This window comes from Zeus faber, assembly GCF_960531495.2.
Source record: "Zeus faber genome assembly, chromosome: 5".
In the NCBI taxonomy this organism is placed as follows: Eukaryota; Metazoa; Chordata; class Actinopteri; order Zeiformes; family Zeidae; genus Zeus; species Zeus faber.
In genome coordinates this window covers 26,586,852-26,609,269 of record NC_137192.1, presented here as the reverse complement: position 1 = coordinate 26,609,269, position 22,418 = coordinate 26,586,852, and the positions used below count along the sequence as shown (strand labels likewise).

Below are 22,418 nucleotides of genomic sequence, written 5' to 3'. Positions count from 1 at the left end.
AAACCTTTACAGCGAAAAAACAAAAACAATACAGTACAGGTTGAGGTTTTTCTCTAATCTGAATTATATATGGAGAATTGTAATCCTCTCCATTTTATTATTATTAATAATAAACCAACTCAAAGAGCTTTACATTAATGAAACAACTGATACCTCATATACAGTAGGAATAAAAATGCAAACAAGCAAAATGCATTTAATATTAAAAAAAGAGTAAATGTTGTACTTTATTACTCCCAAGAAAAATCACTTTTATAATATTATCTCATCAACCTTCTCGAAGCTTCTACCCAAGTTTATGGAAGAACCATTCGATTTTAGGGGCTTTCTCCTAGTCAGTGTTAGGATTTACGATTAAGTCATATTGTGCTGAGAGAAAATATTTAGTCCAAATAGTTTTACTTCATCCATCACTGACACATATTTAAAGAAACACACAATACCACATTTTGGGGGATTTTTTTTGTACGTTTTATTTGGTCTTACAAACAAACAAAACTCAATAAGCCATGGGAGACGTCTGCTGTGTGGATTGTGTTTGCAAACGCAATGCTGCACTTCATGGACAAAATAAATAAAAACCTATGAGCTCTTCAAATAGTCAGGACTCTTCAAATATTAAAAAGAAGGAAAGAAAGCTCCTAAGGTGTTGCTGATGCCTCATGGATGGTTTGTAGTGACGAGACATGAGGTCGGAATGCTAAAACATGAGACACGGCGTGAGGCTTTAATCTGATCACAAACTGCTCTTTTTTTTATTTACATTTCCAAGTTTTCCCTTCACCTCTGAGTACAGTCAGGAAGTGCATGGAAATGTCTGGATCATGATGAATCCTTACATTGCTCCTTGAAAGATAAAATAAACATTTGGCCACAGAAACTAGAATAGACAAGCCTCAGTCCGAGGGGTTCTGGATGACGATCAGGAAATAGTCCTTATCTGTTGAGGACAGAACACAGCGGTCAGTGCAGAACAACACATATTACAAGGTTCTGAATAATACAAATATATAGATCGATCTATCGATCTATATATCTATCTATCTATCTATTTTTCACAGGATAAGGCCCAGAATAGGGCTGGACGATATGGCCAAAAATGTTATCACAATGTTTTTAATATTGATTTCTGTCAATAATTACCACAATATATAGTTAATAAAAGTAGATTTACAGTTTTAAGTGTATTCTCATGGCTTTACGTTAAACATTAAATAAAATAACATGTAAACAAAAAGGAAGAAATAAATAAAATAAACAATATATGAATATATATATATTATATGCATGTAAATATATAACCATCATTGTCATCTGAGAACGGAAAAGTTCCAGAATCTGCACTCTGTGATTACATGCGGAGACGTTTGGGGTGGACCCAGGGTCTTTGTTTTGCCAGTGCTGTGTCATTTCTGAAAATAGTGTTTTGTTGTAGACTCTGAAAGGTACAATTGTTATATATTTGCAATAACTATAACTTAATCATGATAACTAACCCTAACACTGCAATAACTGCATTAACATACTGTATGTTGAATTATGAACCCTGCATTGCATCATATTGCCAGACTGATGGCCACACACAGCCCTAGTTCTCTATGTGGTGTCAGGATGAAAAGCTTCCGCCTCCAGTGAATGCGTTGCAGGCTCTGCTTGGCTCCTTTTTGGGACGTCTATGATGGATGGGAGCCGCAACATGAGCAGCCAAACGCAAAAACTGCATAAAGGCATTCCAGCGGCCCGTGGCAGTTGAATAAAACAAGATGGCCGGCTGTTTGATTACAGAGGCGGGGTCATGGCATCACACCTTGATTGGTCCCAACTGTTTTGAATTCAGCATTCTCTCAATAACTACATTCAGATGTGCTTTTATATATTATTCATTTATTTTTGGCCATATTACTGTTGTGATTGGTAACATTTGTTCACATCTTGTTCCCATTTTAAGAAGTCCTGTATTCAAACGCCCTCCTGGACCCGGTAGGGATTAGGCCCGCCACCATCTTGACATTTTAGGCGATGGTTGTCATAAAACTAATTGCCATAAACAACTTAATTATCTTGTGTTCATTTTGCTTTTGTTTTTTTCATAACTAGAACTTAATCATGATAACTTCCGAGTTACAAGAGTGACATGCGTAGTGCAACGAATTCTCAAAGGGTGAGGAATGAATAACAGAATAGAATGAAATACGGCTCTGGTTGTGTGCCTGAATGACGCCGACAGGCATACAGCTTGCATTGTTTTCCCCAAGCGGTCCGGATCTAAGACCTTCCCACCCCTCTCACCCGGGGCGATCATGATCTCGTTCTTCTTGGAGCGCACACGCAGGAAGGTCAGGTCGTTTTGGGGGTCGATGTCGCGCACCGTGCTCCGGGCCTTCATCACCAGCTGGTGGATGAGCCCGGCATACTGCACCGTGCTGGAGTTGTCCAGCGTCGTCTTGATCGGGATACCTGGAGGAAAAGAGAGGGCGGCGATGGGGATAGCTAGACGACGGCAGTGTGACCAAGAGAAATTGCTCGATATCTTTCAGATATTTTGAGCGATGTACTTGGGATGCATATTGGGTCCGACACCTAAACCAGATAGCAACCCAACATAAGTTCACTGCTTCAAGTCACTGCTCAAAGCAGGATCACATTGTACATAGAATAACGCAAAATCTTTTAGGAAATATAGGCGCCAATAAACAAGTAAATCTCAACAGTTGCAGAGTGTAAAAGAAAAATTGAGCATGAATACTGTATGTAAACAAGGTTATAAGGAGGGCATGAATCTGCTTCTGTGTAAAAGAGGCAGCGAATGAAATATTGAATTATTGAAAACGTCTTAAAATGTGACTCACTAATGTAACTTCTCTCTCAGTATTGTAATATCTCTGTCATTTTCCTCCGGGGATGACTAATGAACCTATTGTAGCTAATATGGTACTCCGTATCGGCAAGTACCCAGAGTGAGTACTCCGTTGCCATACTCAATTGGAAAACGAATAAATGGGAAGAGAAAATCCCTAGTTAAGGGTACAGCACACAGGAAGGTGAATGGAAGACACGAGTTGGAACAATCTCAAGTGAAGTGTTGAGATTTAAGTTTCTGTCTACAATTGGAAATGCTGTAACGCAAATAAAGACAAAGGGGGGGAGGAGGGTTTCAGATCATCAGATATTTCTTTCTTTCTGCCTGTTTCCCTCCGACACCCGCCATCCACTATCAGACGAATACACGTGTAAATCGTGATTATTACGGCTGCGGATGTTACCCTCTGCGTTGACAACAATGATGCCTTGAACCCCTTTCTGGCTCTGGATCCTCTTCAGGGTCTCATCTACTTCAGCCTGGTGGGGAGAGAGGACGGGTTACGACAACACCTCGCAAATGTGACACGACGCGTTCCCAAACACACGCCGCCGCCGCCGCCCAAAGTCCCGCGGCCAAACAGGACCGGACGGCGGCACGTCCGTTGGTTGGCGACTGCCCGCAACGACGAGCGCCGCTAACGAGCTAGCATGACTAGCGCCCCTTAAGAAAAAATGTCCGCTTGCTTTAAAGCCTCGTTTCAACCCAGACGCACGTAACATCGCGGAAAGTCCCCCACTTGCCATTTTGTTTTTGGTGTTTCTCTTTTGTGTTGTTTTTCTTCTCTTTCCTGGTTCTATCCTCTGACGAGCCGCTCGGGAGGGAGGGGGGGGGGGCCGCGTCGAAGGACGTTGCCTGCGCGTGACGTCGCACGGCGTCCGACGTCACCGACGCCGGAAATGGCTTTGACGCGTCCGAGGGTTCGTCGGGACGTCGTAGGCGTGACGTAGGCGCCGCCCCTCGCATGCTCGTGTATTTGTTGTTGGACAATTAAGCCTTTTTGGGAACGTGTGGCCGGTTTGGTCATTTGATTCGGGGAAGTTGAAATTCGCTCCCGCAACGGTGAACATGTCAATCTCTCTCCGTGTAATGGACAATAAGAAGCACGTTACGTTTCTAAAGTACTATACATCCACATTCTAAAATGTTGATAAAGCATTTATTAAATTAATTGTATTATTTTTTATTGTTATTTTCATTGTTGTTTATTATACATTTTATACATTATGTTCGGTATTTTCACGACTGTATTTTACTGTGTGGTATTACATATGTTACGTTGGGGTAGTATAAGTTTGTAACAAAAAATAAAAAATAAAATAAAACTAATAATAATAATAATAATAATAATACTACTACTACTAATAATAATAATAGGGTTGAACAACTTAGCGCTGGGTCCTGGTACTCAGGTTTCGAGTGACTGACTATTCAGAGGATCAACAGCAATATCTCTCAGAGAAATAATGGGCAGATATACGATGGGATCGATTATGGAAGCCCATAGGGGAGTACGGTGTTTCAAAATGTACGTGTCATTCAAGATTCAAGATTCAAGAAGTTTGTTTGTCACATACATAAACATACTTTCATACATGTATGCAGGGAAATGTCTTTGCAACGCACCCGGAGATTATGCACGGTGGTTTCGAAACCGAATATTATAGCTAACCTAATTCCTACCGAGCAACTAACTGAAATTGACTGATTCCTAAAATGTGTTGCAGTTAGTGAATAGAGTAGAAAAAATAAAATAAGACTCAAAAAGGCAATACGAAGTGGGGGTACAAAATTGAAGGGAATAGAGTTATGTTTATGGGATAGGCTATTTGTATATACAGATGTGTGCAGTAAAGTGGCATGGGAATAAAGTGAGTATGGAGATATACAGTACAGTATACAACAGTACGACACAGAAATACAGTAACATCGAACAGAACAGCGATACGGCGCAGTATGCAGTAACCTAGAACAGCGATACAGTATGCAGTACAGTATGCTATAACACAGTACAGTGATACAGGATGCAGTACAGTATGCAGCAACCCAGAACAGTGATACAGTATGAAGTAACCCAGAACAGTGATGCAGTATGCAGTACAGTATGCTACATACAGTACAGTGAAGCAGTGGGGCCTGTGTGAGTGTCTCGGTGCTTTTTGTCAGGACCCCTGGTGAGTTCCACAACAGCGTTATAATTTTCTACACATCTATGTGTTATTTGAGTAAAAATGAAAACGAAAATGCAATACTCCAATTTGAATTTTAATTTTCACATACTCGTATGGGTGTTCTTTTGACCATATTAAAATGAAAATGCAGAAGCTGTTTGACATTTGATTGTCAAAGTTGTACCCTGCTCTACAGTGGACACAATTTAAAAGTTAACTAAAATCAAACAATTTAAATGTAAAATAAACAATGTAACTTCATTTTACATTCTTGCAAGCAATATTTTAAGTCCCAATTACAATTAAAATGCAATTTCCGAGCAATTTGAAAATGGAAACGAAAACGGCATTTGACATTATGATTTTCAAAACTTTGAAAGCTACAGTTAAATTTGAACGTTGCATGCAATATTTTCCATAAATCTGGTAAAAAAAACAAAAACAAATCGAGTTTACTCCCCCCCAAAAACTGGGCTATCCCTTTAATGGTGCAGTGTGTAGAATTTAGTGGTATCTAGGGGTGCGGTTGCGGATCACAACCAACGGAATACCCCCCTTCCCATGGCAGTGCAACGTGGCAGCCTCCGTGGAAGAGACGGTGGCCGCGAAACTTGCGAAAAACCCGAAAGGTCCTCTATAGAGCCAGTGTTTTGGTTTGTTCGTTCTGGGCTACTGTAAAATAAACATGGCGGTGCAACGTGGGGGCCTCCGTGAAGCGTACCCGCTCCCTTTGTAGGTATAAACGGCCCGTTCTAAGGTAATGCCAACGCAATGATTCTTATTTTCATGGGATTATACATTAATTGAAACATACTTATGAATATTATATTCCATTTCTGCCAAGTCTGTACAGTGGACAATATTCAAATGCAATAAGCGAAAACAGTGGCCCCAGTGTATTACATTTGCACGTACACGTATCTCCGCGAGACGGGAGGAATATTGCAAACATCAGGCATTTTAATCATTTTTTTTAAAACACAGTTTGTGAAACTTTTATGTCTAAAACACCACCAAGAATAAGTCTTTGTAATTCCCGCTTGTTACTTGTTTAAAAAATGACATAACAAAATGTTGACCTCGTTTCCACTCTCAATATGTGTCCTGTTGGCACCGTGCTCCGGCGGGTTATCTCCCAAACAGGAGCCTTTCTGTGTGGAGTTTGCATGTTCTCCCCGTAGGACCCCCACCAAAAACATGCGCCCATCATCGTCTGACCAGCGATGGACACTCATCACCTGGTCCCCGGGCGCGTCCACGTACGCTGCCCACTGCTCCTGGCTGTGCCCCCGGAGGAAGGACAAGCCAGGATGGGTCAAAAGCAGAGGAACCATTTCACCAGCCACCATCAAAGCATGTGCACGTGTGTGTGTGCAAGCATGTGTTGTAGTGTGGTGTGTTGCGTGATAAATAAAGACTGTTTCCTCTTCTCCTTCCGTTTCTGTGATCTCATCAGACACTTGAAGTTAAACAAGGTCTCGCAGGCATCCAGCTAAAAAGTACTAATATAATGTTTTTACGGTTGTCTGCCATAAATCACCTTTGGCAGAAATGAAGCGTGAGCTACAACTGCAGTTGTTGAAATTGGTGAGTGCGGATGCGTTTGTACTGTCTTTGCATAACTTCGACGCATCACATGCTCGTTTGTTTGTTTGTTTGTTTTTTAAATTAAAAACCGGTCGCGACCAGTGAGCGGGCGGGTGACCCCGGTCTCCGAGCTTCTCTCGTCCCCGGAACGCACCGCCGTGGGAGGGTACGAGCCTGGTCCCGCCGTACCTCACCCACCCGGGGGGGAGGGAGAGAGAGAGGGAGCGAGGGTGAGACGGCGACGGACAGACGGAGGGACAGACGGAGAGACAGACGGAGAGACAGGGAGGGGGATGGACGAGAAAGAAGAGCTCGGTGAGTTCCGTCGAACCCTGTGTACGCGCACTAAACTCCAGGTAAAGTTACAGAGTTTGTACTGGACGTACAACTTGTTGTTCAGCTGACAGTCAACATGGCCAGTACACATGGGAGGGGCCTGTACTTACTATATAGTATTATTATTATTATCATTATTATTATTATTATACTGATCGTAGAGGTCCGTTATATTCGCCTCACCAATGGTGGAATGCAACTAAGCACAGGCACTTTTACAGTTGTCACAGCTTTCACAATCGCCCGATCCCGATTATTCGGGCTTGTTGTCAAATCGCTCAATATTCGACAATCGCGTGTTTCCACCCCAATGCAAGCGGGGTCGGCGGTGCGCAACGTCCGCAGTGCGCGTCGGACGCGAGCGAGGTGCCTCCGGGGGAGCGTTCACGGCCCCCACCCACCGCCCCACCCCCGAATGCTCGCCGCGCAGTCTGCAGCGACTGGGAAGTCGAGGGGCCAGCTTTCCTTGGCCCGTGCGTTCAAGTTCAGGCTGAAGAGATTATTCGTCATACGCAGGGAAACGCGGCGACACCGGGCGATTACGCACGATGAGCCCCCGGAAGCCCTACAAATGCAGAAAATGATCGCATCTACGAGGAATGTGACTCTTGAAATAAGAGTAATAAATGATCCAGATAAGACCTAATAAGACCCACAATAAACAGCATATACAGTGAGTGTGCATGACATCACAAGTGATTAATATTAATGATCAATATTGAATACTCGTGCAGGTGTGTGTGTGTGTGTGTGTGTGTGTGTGTGTGTGTGTGTGTGTGTGTGTGTGTGTGTGTGTGTGTGTGTGTGTGTGCGTGCGTGCGTGCGTGTGTGTGTGTGTGTGTGTGTGTTTACAGAATAGAGATGTACACTGACCAGTGGTTCAAGACTCGGAAACGATTAGTTATCGTTGAATCTTTTCCAGTAAACTCAAGCCAGACGCACAGGCGTCCGGAGACCAACCAAGACGGCAGCGCGAAGGCCGAGACACGCTTCAGTGTAAACTACGTTGTTAATTATTATTGTTGTTGTTGCAAATCTTGTTTTACTCAGATCTCTCATCCACTCATCCCAGTTTTTGAGGCAAAAAATAAATAAATTAATAAATAAAAATAAATAAATAATAATAATTGATATTAATAGTGTAATTTAACTGAACTCACTCCTCAAATCTCTGTCCAACAAATATAACGAAAGGTAAGTTGTTGTTTTTTAAATACCATAAATACAGTATGTTTGAAAAAAGCCTCCGAAGATAAATGACTTGGTTTTCTCCTCTTATGTATTTCTTTCCTTTTTTATTTTGTTGTTATTTTCTTTATTTTTTTTTCGTGTTGTTTATTTTTTTGTATTTCTCTTTATGTATATATATATTTTATATGAATACAGTTGCTATTGTAATGTTAAAAATAAAAAACACAATGGCATCAGGGTCAAAAACAATAATTATCTTCAGAGGCATTGACTCGAACATCTAGAAGTTCAGAAAACTGCATTACTTTACTGTATTGCAGCCTTGAATACCTAATTTAACCAAAATTCCAGACATATTTTGGTCTGATATCACAATATATCAATATACATTTGATATATCATCCCAGCCCCGACACTCACATAACAAGTGTTTTTGCCGCTGTTTTAATCTCTCTTTCTTGCTCCCTAGTTCCCGCTGAATTGATCTATATAATTACTCCCTAGACCTCTAACAGGCCTGTCTCCACACCTCCTTCCATCCTTCTCTTGCTCCGTCCATCTGAGTCCAGACCTTTTCTATTTATATTCCCAGACCGAGGCATTGTCCTCAGTCTGCTGCAGAATTAAAAACAGAGGTGATGAAAAGCTCTCCGGGGAATGGTTCTGTTTGGATATCGCCATTGGAAACCATTGTTTTATTGTATTTATCCATTACTACATCTATTTTAAAAGCAATGTTGTTGAGGGTACACAAGGTCCAGTTGAATTGGGGGAATTCTTAGGTTATATCTATATACTGTATATATGCTTGTACTTGATAGTATATGATAGTACTTTAATGATGGTACTGTAATATAATAGCACTTTAAAACAATGGTACTTTAATATGATAGTACTTTAATATGATAGTGCTTAAAATACTTTAATATAATAGTACTTTAATATGATAGTACTTTAATATGATAGTGTTTTATTGTAAAAATGTTCAGGTCCTAATATTGCATCATTAATTGAGACACATTTCTGTATCACGATGCAACAAATCTTACACCAATCTTAATTCCACCACAATATTATATGAAAATATAAGATAATGTAATATGAAATAGGATAATAATTTATCTTTCCTCAGGTGTTACAGCAGCAGAGGTTTACAGAATACTGCAAGTAAAAAAGAAAAGGATATAAAATAAAGATACCTCACAAGATGCCAATAAACGACTAAATTGATCCAGCCCCCAGCCCTAATAACATCTCGTGAGGGAGAGGAAGGCCGGTCATCAACAGGTTTCTGCTTGAATTCCAGGATATCGCCCAAATAAGCTCAAAGGCACATTACGCTTTCCAGTGGAGCTTCAAGCTAAATTGCAAGCAGCATTATATGGTTTTCTAACTTTACTAAATATGAATGAATGAATCTGAATGCCCTCAAGGCTTTTGTTTGAAACCTGCCCTTCGTTGTGCGTTGGAGCCCTTGAACGACCTTGTGTAAACAATGATTCTTTTTAACCCTCGGCCGGTTTTTTAATCCTCCACCTATTGCACCACGTCGCATTTGAACCCATCCATCATGAATGCATTGTAAATAGTCTCAGTAGGCCTGTATCCCGTCCTTTATTCCAAAAGTTCATTAGAACGCAGCTGTTGAAATAACACTGTGTACTGTTTTTTAGAACTTGTATTTAGCTGGAACTTTTTTTAAGAAACAGCCATTCCAACGTGTTGTGCATTATGCACATGCTCCTAAATGCACCTTTCCAAGAAAGAATACAAAGATCTCGGAGGGGAAAATGGGTGAAAAAATATTCCCATCATCTCAAGTTGCCAAGAAAATGTAGAATAAAATCAACGGATCAGAAAAAGCAAAACTTGGTTGACATCTTGGAGGGAAGATGAGGGCGAACCTGGATGTTGGGGAAATAAAGTGCTGCCGTTTTGAATGGAACTCTGGGATTTGTAGCGGGATCTACCCCAACACACACGATCAGGTGGATTGACACGTTAATCTGGCATGTAATGTGCATAGAGTGGCATTTCTAAGAGTACATAAGACATCAGGTAAAATACTCATTTTACAATAATAGCTGTTGGTTCTCACAACAGATGAACCTCCGTCTTCCTCTCCTTCTCAGGATCTTTTGATCCCAACATTCCAGAGGAAGGCCCCTCGGCGCTCCCTCCTGGCTGGCTGGACGACGTGGATGGCTACCAGAGCCACCAAGGAGGAGGTTAGTCGTCTTAACCTCATCTCTCTAGTCTTTTATTTATATATATAAAGGTTTCTTAAGTGTGTGTGTGTGTCTAGAAGGAGAAAATCCTTTGTACCCGCCTCCTCCTGCGTACAACCCCCAACCTGAGCAAAACAGGAACACGTCTGTACCTGATATCAGGTAGTACACACGCACGCACACACATGGTTATGGCTGATGCCTTGTCAGGTGGCCAATTGTACGGCCTGTTGTCAAAGTGTGTGTGTGTGTGTGTGTGTGTGTGTGTGTGTATGTGCGTGTGTTCGCACATTCCAGGGTTCCTGTGGTTTCAGAAGATGTGGCCAGAGATGCCTTGCTCAAGTTTGTGGAATCCAAGTGGAAGTACAGCTCCAAACCTGCCAGGAACCTGACCTTCAAGGACCTGAAGCCCTTCACCGTCTACAGGGTAGGCAGCTACCTGACATCTAACATGGAGGGATGGAAGGATGGGTAGATGTATAGATGAATAGGTAAATCAATGGGCAGGTTGGTAGATGGGGTTGTAGATGGGTGGATGGTTAGATCACTGGATGGGTTGGTGGATGGATGTGTTTTCCGGATGGATGGTAGTGAAATGGATAAACGGGTGAGTCGATCAATGGATGGTGGATGGATGTGTCACGACCAGAGCTAGGAGAGACCCAAACGCACGACACGGGAGGCGGACAAAGGATGTTTATTAGCCCACACGGTGGGGCGGGCCGGGGGGACCCGGTCAGGTAGGGTTGGAGCAGGGATGATGATGATGACCGGGTGGAGAGACGGGGAACCGGACTGGACGGAGAAGGACGGACAGCCTGGGTTGACAAGACAAGCAGGTAAGGGGAAGACGAAACAAAGAGACAGACTAGAAACAAGCACTCGGAATGGCGCCAGTAGCCGTACAAGTCGGGTAAGCTAGTTGACTGTCTGGCGAAGAATGACTGGGAAGCTGGAGACTAAATACTGTGTGGCGTGATGCAGGTAATTGATCTCAGGTGTGTGCAGTTGGCTCAAGGGGGGAGCTGCAGATGAGGTAAGAGCGGCCTCTAGGGGCGCTGGGAGGCCGTGGGCCTAACAGGATGGATGGATAGACCTGTAGACGGGTCTATCAATGGATGGGTTGGTGGATGGTTGGAGGGATGGTTGGTTAGATCAGTGGATGGGTTGGTGGATGGATGGAGGGATGGTTGGTTAGATCAGTGGATGGGTTGGTGGATGGATGGAGGGATGGTTGGTTAGATCAGTGGATGGGTTGGTGGATGGATGGAGGGATGGGCACATCAATGGATGGACTGATCAGATGGATGGATGGATGGTCTGAATGATGAACCTTTTAAACATGTCAGAATAATCTAAACCTTTGTATTTTGTCTAATATCCTACTTTTGTATATTTGTATAAAAAAATGCTCCGTCATAAAATCCAAGAAATTTGGGAATTGGGATGATAAATGACGAGAAAGACAAGCAGAGAAGGAACGCTCTCCACCCGTTCTACCCCACCCGCTCACTCGCTCCGTGCTGAATAGAATGGAAAGAATATGAAGACCCGCCTAGAGACCGGATGTGTTTCGAGTTTCACGTCTTTGCAGCTGAGCCCCTCGCTTCGGATCAGACTCGTCATTTTTTCCGAATGTCTTCTTTTCTCCTTACTGAAAACACAAATATATTTTTTAATATTTGTACGACATAAATATTTGTAAAAACTCACCATTTGTGTTGTAATTGGATTTGGCTCCGCCCCTAATTTACGGAACGGTAACGCCTTCATTCCCACAGACTTCCACTCACGGCCGTACCGGCTTTACGACTTGGCGAGTGGGGAAATTCACGGAGCGACTTTTAGGGAACGTCGACACCGGCTCCCGTTCCCACCCGACGCCGATACGGAACATTTCCAGTAGTTTTACGGCTTTCAGTGCAAGTGGGAAAGGGGCTTGGGTCTCACCCCCATGCACCCCCATACAGCACATCCAAGTCATTTCTTTCCGACACTATGACTTTCTAGTTGTCAGAACCACATTCACGAGGAGAAACCTTCTCATTCTCATGAGAACCAGGGAATGGGAACCTCCGAATCCGGCGCTCACAACTGGAAAAACAGATTGACCAAAGGGCTTCTTTGTGTTTTTGTGACTGTACAAGTCTTTCCGTTGATGTTTTCAGTACCGCCTGGAGACCTACACAGAGACCAGAACCAGCGCCTGGGAGTTCGAACCCTACTCCGGTAACTCTACGACACTCCGTTTAAAAGCGATAGGAAAGCGATAGGAAGAAAGAGGAAACACCAATGTCTTCAAGGTCGAAAAAGTAGTGTGGTGTGTATATAACAATTACATTCTATGTTAGGACGCACCAATTCATTAGCACAGGGGCGCATAAACCAGCAACAAACAAAAGAAAAAGCGAGCGTCTAATTCACAAAGCACCACAAACGACGAAATGCACCCTGACTGCACTGTTACGCAAATAGAGTCTCGGTGCGCAGGGGCTATCTGCGCGCACTGAAATGAAGTCTCGTTCAGAGATTGTGCGTGCTGCAAATTACGAGGACTCGCAGAAAAGGATGTGAGAACCTGTAGAATAGAAAATTTGAACTTGTTTATTGAAATGGTCAACTCACGTAAAATCTTCACACACCTGTGTTCCGAACCTGAGGCGATGGGAAAAAAAAAATTCACAGATATGTAATTTGATGTTTGGATGAAGACACTTGGTTTTTTACTTTTCATTTTACGCCGTTTCCCAGTATGACTACAAATCTAGGGTCACAGCCGCTCACAGTTTTAGTACAAGCACAAATCTGTGATCGCAGCCTTCAAATTTGTCATTGTAACTTCACCACGTGCAGAGAATCACTTCTTGCGACAACGTGTTGCAAAACCCCCTTGTAGCCGTGAGAGAGAGAGAGAGAGTGAGAGAGCAGAGCTTATAACTTCACCTCATAAGGAATGTGAGGTTTCGGTGGCGTGCGTTTATTTACTACTTACTGACCGTATGCGTATGTATGTGACAAATGATCTCTTGAACTTTGAACTTGAAGTGCTGATCTAATCCCCACCCAGGACAACACGTGGACGGGCCTCAGTTCGGTGTCAGCCCCCTGCCCTGGGACGTTCCCGTGACAGCGCCCCAGAGATACAGCGACACGGTGCAGAAGGTCCGCGTGCCGCACTCCTTCTTTGTCAAGGTACAGGGGAGAAAGGATACATGGATGGATGGATGGATGCTTTATTCGTCCCGAGAGGGCACCGCACTGTCAGCGACAGTTTACATAAAAAATGACTCAAAAATAATAATGAAGCAATGGAATAAGAAATATTAAAAAGAAACTGGCAACAAAGGCAATGAGGTGGAAATAGACAATAAAACCTGACCCTTAACTGTATGAAATAAAATATGACAACATACACTAAACCTAATGGAAAACAACCAATGTGAAAATTTCAAAAAGGAAAAACCACCCAAAAAACCAACGTGAAAAATCTGGTTATAGACGATGATGATGAACCTAAATATAAAAAAAATGGTAATGCACGATGAACCGAATGATAAACATTAAATATAAGCCAACAAAAAACAATAGAAAAATGAACCTACATTCAAACAGTGAACAAAATGGCAATAAACCCCAAAAAATAATAGCAAACATACACCTCTATCATATACTGTATATATTGTATTATGATATAATATACAGTGATGCAAATGTTGAGTGTACACAAATGAAAGGACGCGACGCGGTGCTTCTCAAAGTACGTCAGGGATGATGATTTATTTTCTTCGCTTCCTAGTTTCCGTGTGTTGTGTGTTATCACGTGTTACGGACCCTCGGGTCCCATCTGACCGCCTTGTTTAAAGGCCACCTCCGTCCCACTCCACTTCCCGCATTTGAAGAGCGGTGGGTAACTGAAAGTCACGCCTTAGCAACGCCACGGCAACCGCGGATAAAAAAAACAACAAAACAGATTGTTACCAACTCACTTCACACTGGGGGGGGGGGGGGAAACGACCCCCACCACGTGCAGACGTACGGGGCTGTGCAGCGAGAGGAAACACTCTGCCAATAAGTACCCGGAGACAGGAGCTCACTTTTGGTGTCTTTCACAGAAGCGGTGTGAAGCGGTGGAACAGTACGGAAATATGCAGATTTAGGATCAGTCGCTGCGCAGATGTAAATAGGCGCCTGCACTGTATGCGTACACCACTAACATCAAAGAACTCACTGGGTTGCGCTTTCTCAAGGGCAAAGACGAGGCCGGTGGAACGAGACGTTAGTCCCAGTCGAGGGCGTGATCGGAGCGACTGCGCGCGTTTCCGTCCGGCTGTTCAATATGGCGGAGTCGCGATGTCATACCACCGTCACAATGCTATGATGTCACAGCACAGTCTGAGGGAGGCAGGACACGCCCCGCCTGGGAGTGGAGCGATGCAGTGACGCAAATGTTGAGCGTACGCAAATGAAAGGGTACGACACGGTGGTTCTAAAAGTACGTCAGGGATGATGATTTTTTGTTTTTTTTTAAGTTTCTAGTTTCTGCGTGCATGCCTAAGGGACGGCATGGCAACCCCTGATAAACAAAACAGATTCTCACCACCCCGCTTCACACTGGGATCGGGGGGGGGGGAACGAACCCCCTCGTTTTCCCTGACATATTATGGGACGCAAAACTCAGACGCAGTTCATGCGACGGCCACTAGGGGGAGGGTCCGACTGTCGGATGCGATCGTGGATTGAGTGTGCGGCGGCCTTAACCATCAACAGACTCAAAATCACTGGGACAGAGTGCCAGTTTGAATAATCAAACGTGGCATTTTGAGTACGGTTTAAAGCTGCAAAGCTGAAATGAATTGAATACAAAAATCACATTAGTTGCATTGAGTTTGAGTTGAATTGCATTATAAACTACATAGTACTGATTTATACCCTATATATCCATATCAATTTGACCTGTGCATCGAACTGCACTTTGCATAATCTGTATTTTTGTATATTTTTATAATATTTTATATATTTCTGTTTATTGGCAATTTTTTTTCATTTGATTTTTATTTTTCTTCAGACTGATAAGCTGAAAAGCAAAACTTTTTTTTATGCCAATTGTCCGTAGAGAAGGCACAGATTCTCAACGCGTCAAATTCCTTGTATATGATCGTATATATGAAAATACCGAAAGCAGCCTTTAATTTCTGTCTGTGTGTGTGTGTGGGTGTGTGTGTGTGTGTGTGTGTGTGTGTGTGTGTGTTTTCAGATGTGCCACAAGTGCAATGGCTGCGGCAGAACTCGCTGCGGCCGCTGTCACGGCAGAGGCTCTGTGAGTTTGTCTGTTTTCCTTTTCTATTAACGTCTGGGGAGAGACTTTTACTTTTAAGGTTCCTTTATTTTCAGTAAGTCATGTCACAGAAACTCGATTACGAGGGAAAACAACAACAGAATAGAGACAAACCACAGGAAACCACAGGTCGGTAAGAGTGTAGACATCTCTCTTCAGAGACAACTAGGTACGCCGGGATCTGTTGATGGCTTCACCAGGTTTGAGACCGCTGTTCACTATAAGGACGGCTCCCTTTGTAGCCCAGACTTCCTCCTTTGTACAGTTTACCTCCTTAGAGAGGGAATGAGAGGGAGAGAATTTGTAAAAATGTTTTTTTTTTAACTGTCTTAACCGCAATGTTTAAAATTGGCTTTTTATTTTAGGTTTGCTGGGATATATTCTTTTCCTTTTTAAAAATTGAATTTTGAGCAGATTTTCATCCCCTCTCCTCTCAGCCTCTGTCTCTGCGGATCTCGATCCTCCACCGTCGGCCAAAGCAAACCCTAAATTGTAGCGGCTTTGCTTCGGGTTAGAATGTTTTCTGCTCTTTCTTCTCCTGGGTTTCTTCACCGTGCAGAAGCGCTGCACGCTCTGCCACGCCACCGGACGCATAAGGAGCAAGAAACGCTGCACCTCCTGTCACGGCCGAGGCCACAGGAGGTGAGCCCTGTTTTATCTAGCCTCGTCTAGTCTAGTCTGCTCTAGTCGAGTCTAATCTAGTGTCTAGTCTAGTTTACTTTCCTGTAGTCTAATCTAGTGTCTAGTCTAGTTTACTTTCCTGTAGTCTAATCTAGTGTCTAGTCTAGTTTACTTTCCTGTAGTCTAATCTAGTGTCTAGTCTAGTCTAGTTAATCTAATCTAGTCTAATCTAGTCTAGTCGAGTCTAATCTAGTGTCTAGTCTAATCTAGTGTCTAGTCTAGTTTACTTTCCTGTAGTCTAATCTAGTGTCTAGTCTAGTTTACTTTCCTGTAGTCTAATCTAGTGTCTAGTCTAGTCTAGTTAATCTAATCTAGTCTAATCTAGTCTAGTCGAGTCTAATCTAGTGTCTAGTCTAATCTAGTGTCTAGTCTAGTTTACTTTCCTGTAGTCTAATCTAGTGTCTAGTCTAGTTTACTTTCCTGTAGTCTAATCTAGTGTCTAGTCTAGTCTAGTTAATCTAATCTAGTCTAATCTAGTCTAGTCGAGTCTAATCTAGTGTCTAGTCTAATCTAGTGTCTAGTCTAGTTTACTTTCCTGTAGTCTAATCTAGTGTCTAGTCTAGTTTACTTTCCTGTAGTCTAATCTAGTGTCTAGTCTAGTTTACTTTCCTGTAGTCCAATCTAGTGTCTAGTCTAGTTTACTTTCCTGTAGGCTAATCTAGTGTCTAGTCTAGTCTAGTTAATCTAATCTAATCTAATCTAATCTAATCTAGTCTAGTCTAGTCTAGTTTACTCTACTCTAGTGTCGTCTAATCTAGTGTCTAGTCTAGTATAGTCTAGTTAATCGAATCTAGTCTAATCTAGTCTAGTCTAGTCTACTCCACTCTAGTGTAGTCTAATCTAGTGTCTAGTCTAGTATAGTCTAGTTAATCTAATCTAGTCTAGTCAAGTCTAGTCTAGTTAATCGAGTGTAGTCTAGTCTATTCTAGTCTAGTCTATTCTAGTCTAATCGAGTATAGTCTAGTCTAGTCTAGTCTAGTCTAGTCTAGTCTATTCTAGTCTAGTCTAGTCTAGTCTAGTCTAGTCTAGTCTAGTTTAGTCTAGTCTATTCTAGTCTAATCAAGTATAGTCTAGTCTAGTCTAGTCTAGTCTAGTCTAGTCTAGTTTAGTCTAGTCTATTCTAGTCTAATCGAGTATAGTCTAGTCTTGTCTAGTCTAGTCTAGTCTAGTCTAGTCTAGTTAATCAAGTCTAGTCTAGTCTAGTCTTACAAATAGGAGAATTCACTCCAATACCAGCCTTCTAATGCTGAAAATGTTTCAAAAAATAATAAATCTCTGTCTCTCTCTCTCTCCAGGTGTATCTCATGTCATGGTCATGGGAATAAAACCTGCACTGATTGTAACGGAAACCAAAACCTGCTGCACTTCATCCAGCTCACTGTCACATGGTACACACACACACACACACACACAAATATATATAATTCATACATGTGTAATATATATATATATATATATAATACCATTTTAAGTTATATATGTATATAATAATTGATCATTTATACCCTCTATACCCGCTCCAATAACATATCCTGTGCATTGAATCATGTTTTGCATACGTAAATATATTTGACTGTTGACTGTTTTGTATTTTTCGGCTATTGCTATTTACATATTTGGCAATTATTATTTTTATTTTATTTTAAAATGTATTCTATTTTATTTTACCAAATTTTTTTTCAGATCCTTATGCTGATTGTCTGTAGAGAAACGCAGCAATCCTCACTCATTCTGAATCTGCTTCCAAAATACTCCTCCGGCTCAATGTGTGTGTGCGTGTGTGTGTGTGCGTGTGTGTGTGTGTGTGTGTGTGTGTGTGTGTGTTGTATGTGTTCAGGAAGAACCACGTGGCCGACTTCATCCCGGACCGTCAGCCCGACTTCCCCGACAGGAAGTTTGAGAAGGTGACGGGAGATCCCTTCTTCGTGGACGAGAGTCTGCTGGTAAACAGAGACTCAGCTGCGCACCTTCACGTGCCCTGTTCATCCCTCAGTTCTTCCATTTCATTTCGTTTAAATCTTTATCTCACCGAATGTCTTTTCGTCGAGATAAATATTATAGTTGTCGTCATTATTATGGTTATTATTTTTAACAATCACGCGCCGTGCCAACAAAGCAGATTTGAATTGAATTGAAAGGCGTTTTCCTTTTAAGAGAAAACGATTACAGCACGACCTCACAAGGAGCACCGCTCCGCGCCATCTTGGATGAAGACGATCCGGTGAATGTTGACCTTCCATGACGCGGAGACGCCTTTATTCGGGGGTCACTGTGGAGTCAAGGAGAGTCAGAGTTAAAATAGGATGTAGCGTCTAAAAATAACTCTGCAAAAAAAAAAACCCCAAAAAAACGGTGGCGCCTCCGAGAGGCAGGGGAACCGGGTCGACGAGTGGCGTGTTGAGCTCCGACTGACTTCCTGTCGGAAAGACAAAAAGATGTCATTTTAATATTGCGTTCAATTTCGTATCTTATTCCGTCTTATTTATATGAATTCAGATTTCTATGTAACTCTCATGTATACCTGCGCCAGGTCTACCCCCTCCACGGTTTTCCAGACCAGGAGATCTGCGACGCCTCCCGCAAAACCATCAGCGAACACCTCAGTCGCTTCACCTCCACCAGCCGCATCCTGCAGCAGGTATCTGTCTGTCTGTCTGTCTGTCTGTCTGTCTGTCCGTCCGTCCGTCCATCGATCCACGCATCCCCCCCCCCCCTCCCGAGTAGTTGTCTAGGTGTAGTGGTATCTCATGGCCGCTAGATGGAAGCATTTACCTTCGCATTACCACACCCCCGTCAAGTCAGCGCCAACAATTTATTGAGGGAAACCGGAGAGTGGTACCGGTGACGCCTCCGAAGCGGCGACGCGGCGGCGTCTCCCTGCACAATTGCCCCGAGGGAGTTGTTATGCGTGCCGAGGGCTGGGCGTCGCCATACCGTCGGTGACGGTGCGTGCCTTGGCGCGGTGACACGTGGCGAGCGGCCGCAGTCCGGGCGCCGCCTCGGGGCGGAAAGACACGATGCGCTACGTTCGCTGACCCCTGCGTGTGCGTCTCCTCCTGCAGCGTCAGACCATCGAGCTGGTTCCCCTGACGCAGGCCAGCTACTCGTACGGCGGGAAGGACTACGACTACCACGTCTACGGGATGGAGAACAAAGTCTTTGTCTCCAAGTACCCCTCCGCCTGCTCCATTCTGTGAATGAGCGCCGCGGGAGGCAGCGACCGGCCACGTTGGTTTTTTTTGGAATTTGAGAACAATCTGTATTGACGGACGGACTGATGATAGATATACAATAGATAGATGGATACTAGATACCACAAGGGCAAAAAAAAAAAACGAAGCAATACAAGAAAAGATTGTGAAAAATAAAAATGTCAAGTGTAGGAAGCAAACACATGGCAATATCCACCAACCCCGACGATAAACAACAAATAAAGCAGAAAAACAACCATTAAAAAAAAGAGGTAAAGTTTGGAAGAGGTGAAGTTATTTCCTGTTCTTACTGCTCCTCATCTCTGTGTTTTCAATCTGAGTTTCATCTTACACTCGGTGCCCTCACACCATCGTCTTTTTTTTTCCGGAGGTCGACTGCGCTCCGCCCGCCACTCCGCAAAGTATTCCCCATATTGACTTTCTGATTCAGGCAGAGAATCAGATGGGGCAAGCCTTTTTAAAAAAATATATGTTTATAAAACGAAAACATTTTTCCAAAGGTGAATTTCGTGTCACTTTTCAGAAGTAAAATTCTGGCCTTCGGCTCAAATACATCACATTTACCGCTCAGAAGGCGCCCGACACCCCAAACGGTGCTGAAAGCCCCGTGCATGTCTCCCGTGTTTCCACGAAGCACATTTTCATTTTTCACTTGTTAAGTCACAAAGGCTCGTGAATCACAGGCCTTTATTTACTGCGTAAATCAAGAGAAAAAATGGGATCAAAAATACACCAACAAAAAAAACCCCCCAAAAACAAAAGTGGAAACCTGGCGCGCGAAGAGGCGTGAGTCAGAGAGATCCCTTCCAGGTTTCACTCTGCTGAAAACAAATGTTTTATTTCGAGCTTTCTCTTTTTGTTTTGTTTCTGTTTTCACGGCGTCGTGAGGGACTTTGGCTTTTTTTTTTTTATTTTATTTTTTATGTGAATTATAATATATCGTCTTGTGTCCTGTGTTCCATAACCGGCTGCTACCTCCGAGGTCTGTTCCATTTCATGTTTCCAAAAAACTCAGAAAAACCAGTGGCGATGAAAAGGAAAATTCTCTTTCAGGCAGTTAAGTGAATTGTGATCATTCACGTTATGTTTTTGTTTCTTCATGTGTTATCGATGGGTATGTTCTAGACTGCAAACCAATATAGTCATTTAAAAAAATTTTTTTTTTTTTTGCAAATTGTACTCAAAATGAAACAGCTTTGCCCTCATAACAATGTATTTTATCGTCTTCCGGCGACCGAGAAGAGGCTCCTGTTCACAGCGTGAGATAACTCTGCTCTGTCAACTATACCCTTTTCTGATATCTATCTATATATATATATATATATATATATATATATATATATATATATATTTTGTCATTTGTAATTTTCATAATGGAATGTCGCTTTGTAATAAACGAATCACAAACCGGCGTTAAATTCAATTTGATTTTTGTTCCCCGCCCCGTGCCCCCCTGCTTAACCTGACTTCACAGCACAGACGCAAAGGTTAAAGGCCCCGTGTGTGTGTGTGTGTGTGTGTGTGTGTGTGTGTGTGTGTGTGTGTGTGTGTGCGCGCGTGCGTGTGTGTGTGTGTCGTATTTACGGAACGGACGTGGCAGAAATGGAATATAATATTCATAAGGATGCTTGATTTAGCGTATCATCCCATGAAGATAAGAATCCTTGCGTTGGAGTTACCTTGGAACGAGCGTGGCCGTGTTTATATCTACGTAGGGAGCGGGTACGCTTCACGGGGGGGGGGGGGGGGGGGGGGGGTCCGCCATGTTGCGCCGCCATGTTTTTTTCCTACAGTACCCGGGAAGGGACAAACAAACGTTCCATTTTTTTATTTATTATTTTTTAATTTTTAATGTATTTGACCAGATTTACGGAATTTGCTGTTGCTGCCGTGGGTGAAAGTGAAAGTGGGCTTGACAAAGAAGCAGAGCCCACGTTGAGCCCGCCGGTTTTACTTGACCCTCTCCTCTGAATCCAGGCGAGTTGGAAACAAACAAACAAACCAAAAAATAAAATGAAAAAGAAACTAACAGCAGCTCCGCGGGTCGTTCCTCGAAAGGAAATAAACGCCTGGGAAGCTCGATCCCTCCAACTGCCACGGACGCTGCGGTTCCGCCAAGCGTCCGCCGGGGGGCGCCAGGAGGGGGGCGGGTGGGGGCCCGGAGCCCCGGAGCCCCGCACCTCGGAGGAGGGGACGCGCCTCGGATCAGCCCGTGGATGGATCCTCCAGAGGGAGTGAACCCAGCCGAGTGGAATCTTCACGCACGCAGACACGCACGCAACTCACGCACAGGGCTGGTTCGGAGGAGCACAGCTCTCCGACGCTTCTCCGGCTCAGCGCCTCATCCGTGGAGGTTTCCCACGGAGCACAGGGTCTGGACAGCTGCACTGGCTTTTACCGGTGAGTGTTTAAGCATGAAAACACTTTAATGGCAGTAAGTCATTTGGTTTTTTCTTTTCCGCCTGTTTTGGTTTTTTTGTTTTGTTGTTTGTTTTTGTCATTTAAAGGCTGCCTCCTTGCTGCGTGTGCGTCCTCTCCGCTGCGCCCCGCCGGGAAGCTGCGCGTTAATTGAGTTTGGCGGGTGGGGGGGTGTCAGGTAGATTAATATTGTAGATATAGAAACTGTTTTTCAAAAGTGCCTCCTGTGGTCCGGAGCTGGGACCTGGGAGAGAGGGAGGGGAGCGCACAGTGTGTCAACAGCGCGTAAGCTGCGTGTAAACTGTTTGTAAAGTGTGTGTGGAGTGCGCACCGGCTGGAGTGCATTACGCGCGAGTTGAAGATGGACTGCGCTTCTCCATTCCGTTCCGTTCCGTTCTA

General features: G+C 43.4%; 3 protein-coding genes across 4 annotated transcripts in view; 2 read left to right on the top strand and 1 right to left on the bottom strand.

Moving 5' to 3' along the window:
• Positions 1–432: 432 nt before the first annotated feature.
• On the bottom strand, positions 433–3,685 carry dynlrb1 (dynein, light chain, roadblock-type 1). The gene is made up of 4 exons (XM_080000003.1): positions 3,604–3,685; positions 3,264–3,339; positions 2,290–2,457; positions 433–940 (listed from the first exon to the last, which is right to left on the bottom strand). Exons 1-4 carry the CDS (start codon positions 3,604–3,606, stop codon positions 897–899), a joined length of 291 nt encoding a protein of 96 aa, XP_079856129.1. The 5' UTR covers positions 3,607–3,685; the 3' UTR covers positions 433–896.
• Positions 3,686–6,836: 3,151 nt separating this feature from the next.
• LOC307229963 (protein SSUH2 homolog) lies at positions 6,837–20,960 on the top strand. 2 transcript variants are annotated; one of them, XM_080000099.1, is made up of 12 exons: positions 6,837–6,933; positions 10,278–10,373; positions 10,451–10,535; positions 10,671–10,800; positions 12,542–12,602; positions 13,441–13,565; positions 15,628–15,690; positions 16,268–16,350; positions 17,685–17,777; positions 18,227–18,293; positions 18,920–19,027; positions 19,452–20,960. In XM_080000099.1, exons 1-12 carry the CDS (start codon positions 6,912–6,914, stop codon positions 19,584–19,586), a joined length of 1,068 nt encoding a protein of 355 aa, XP_079856225.1. In that variant the 5' UTR covers positions 6,837–6,911; the 3' UTR covers positions 19,587–20,960. The 2 variants fall into 2 exon arrangements, with proteins under 2 accessions (XP_079856225.1, XP_079856224.1); XM_080000098.1 differs by having other exon boundaries at positions 18,227–18,332.
• An 890-nt stretch (positions 20,961–21,850) lies between these two features.
• The window catches only part of LOC307231060 (semaphorin-3D), a 90,352-nt gene continuing 89,784 nt past the window's right edge, over positions 21,851–22,418 (top strand). Inside the window, exon 1 of the mRNA XM_080001607.1 lies at positions 21,851–22,001. The gene's annotated coding sequence lies outside the window, so the exon portion shown is untranslated. The remainder of the gene's footprint in view (positions 22,002–22,418) is intronic.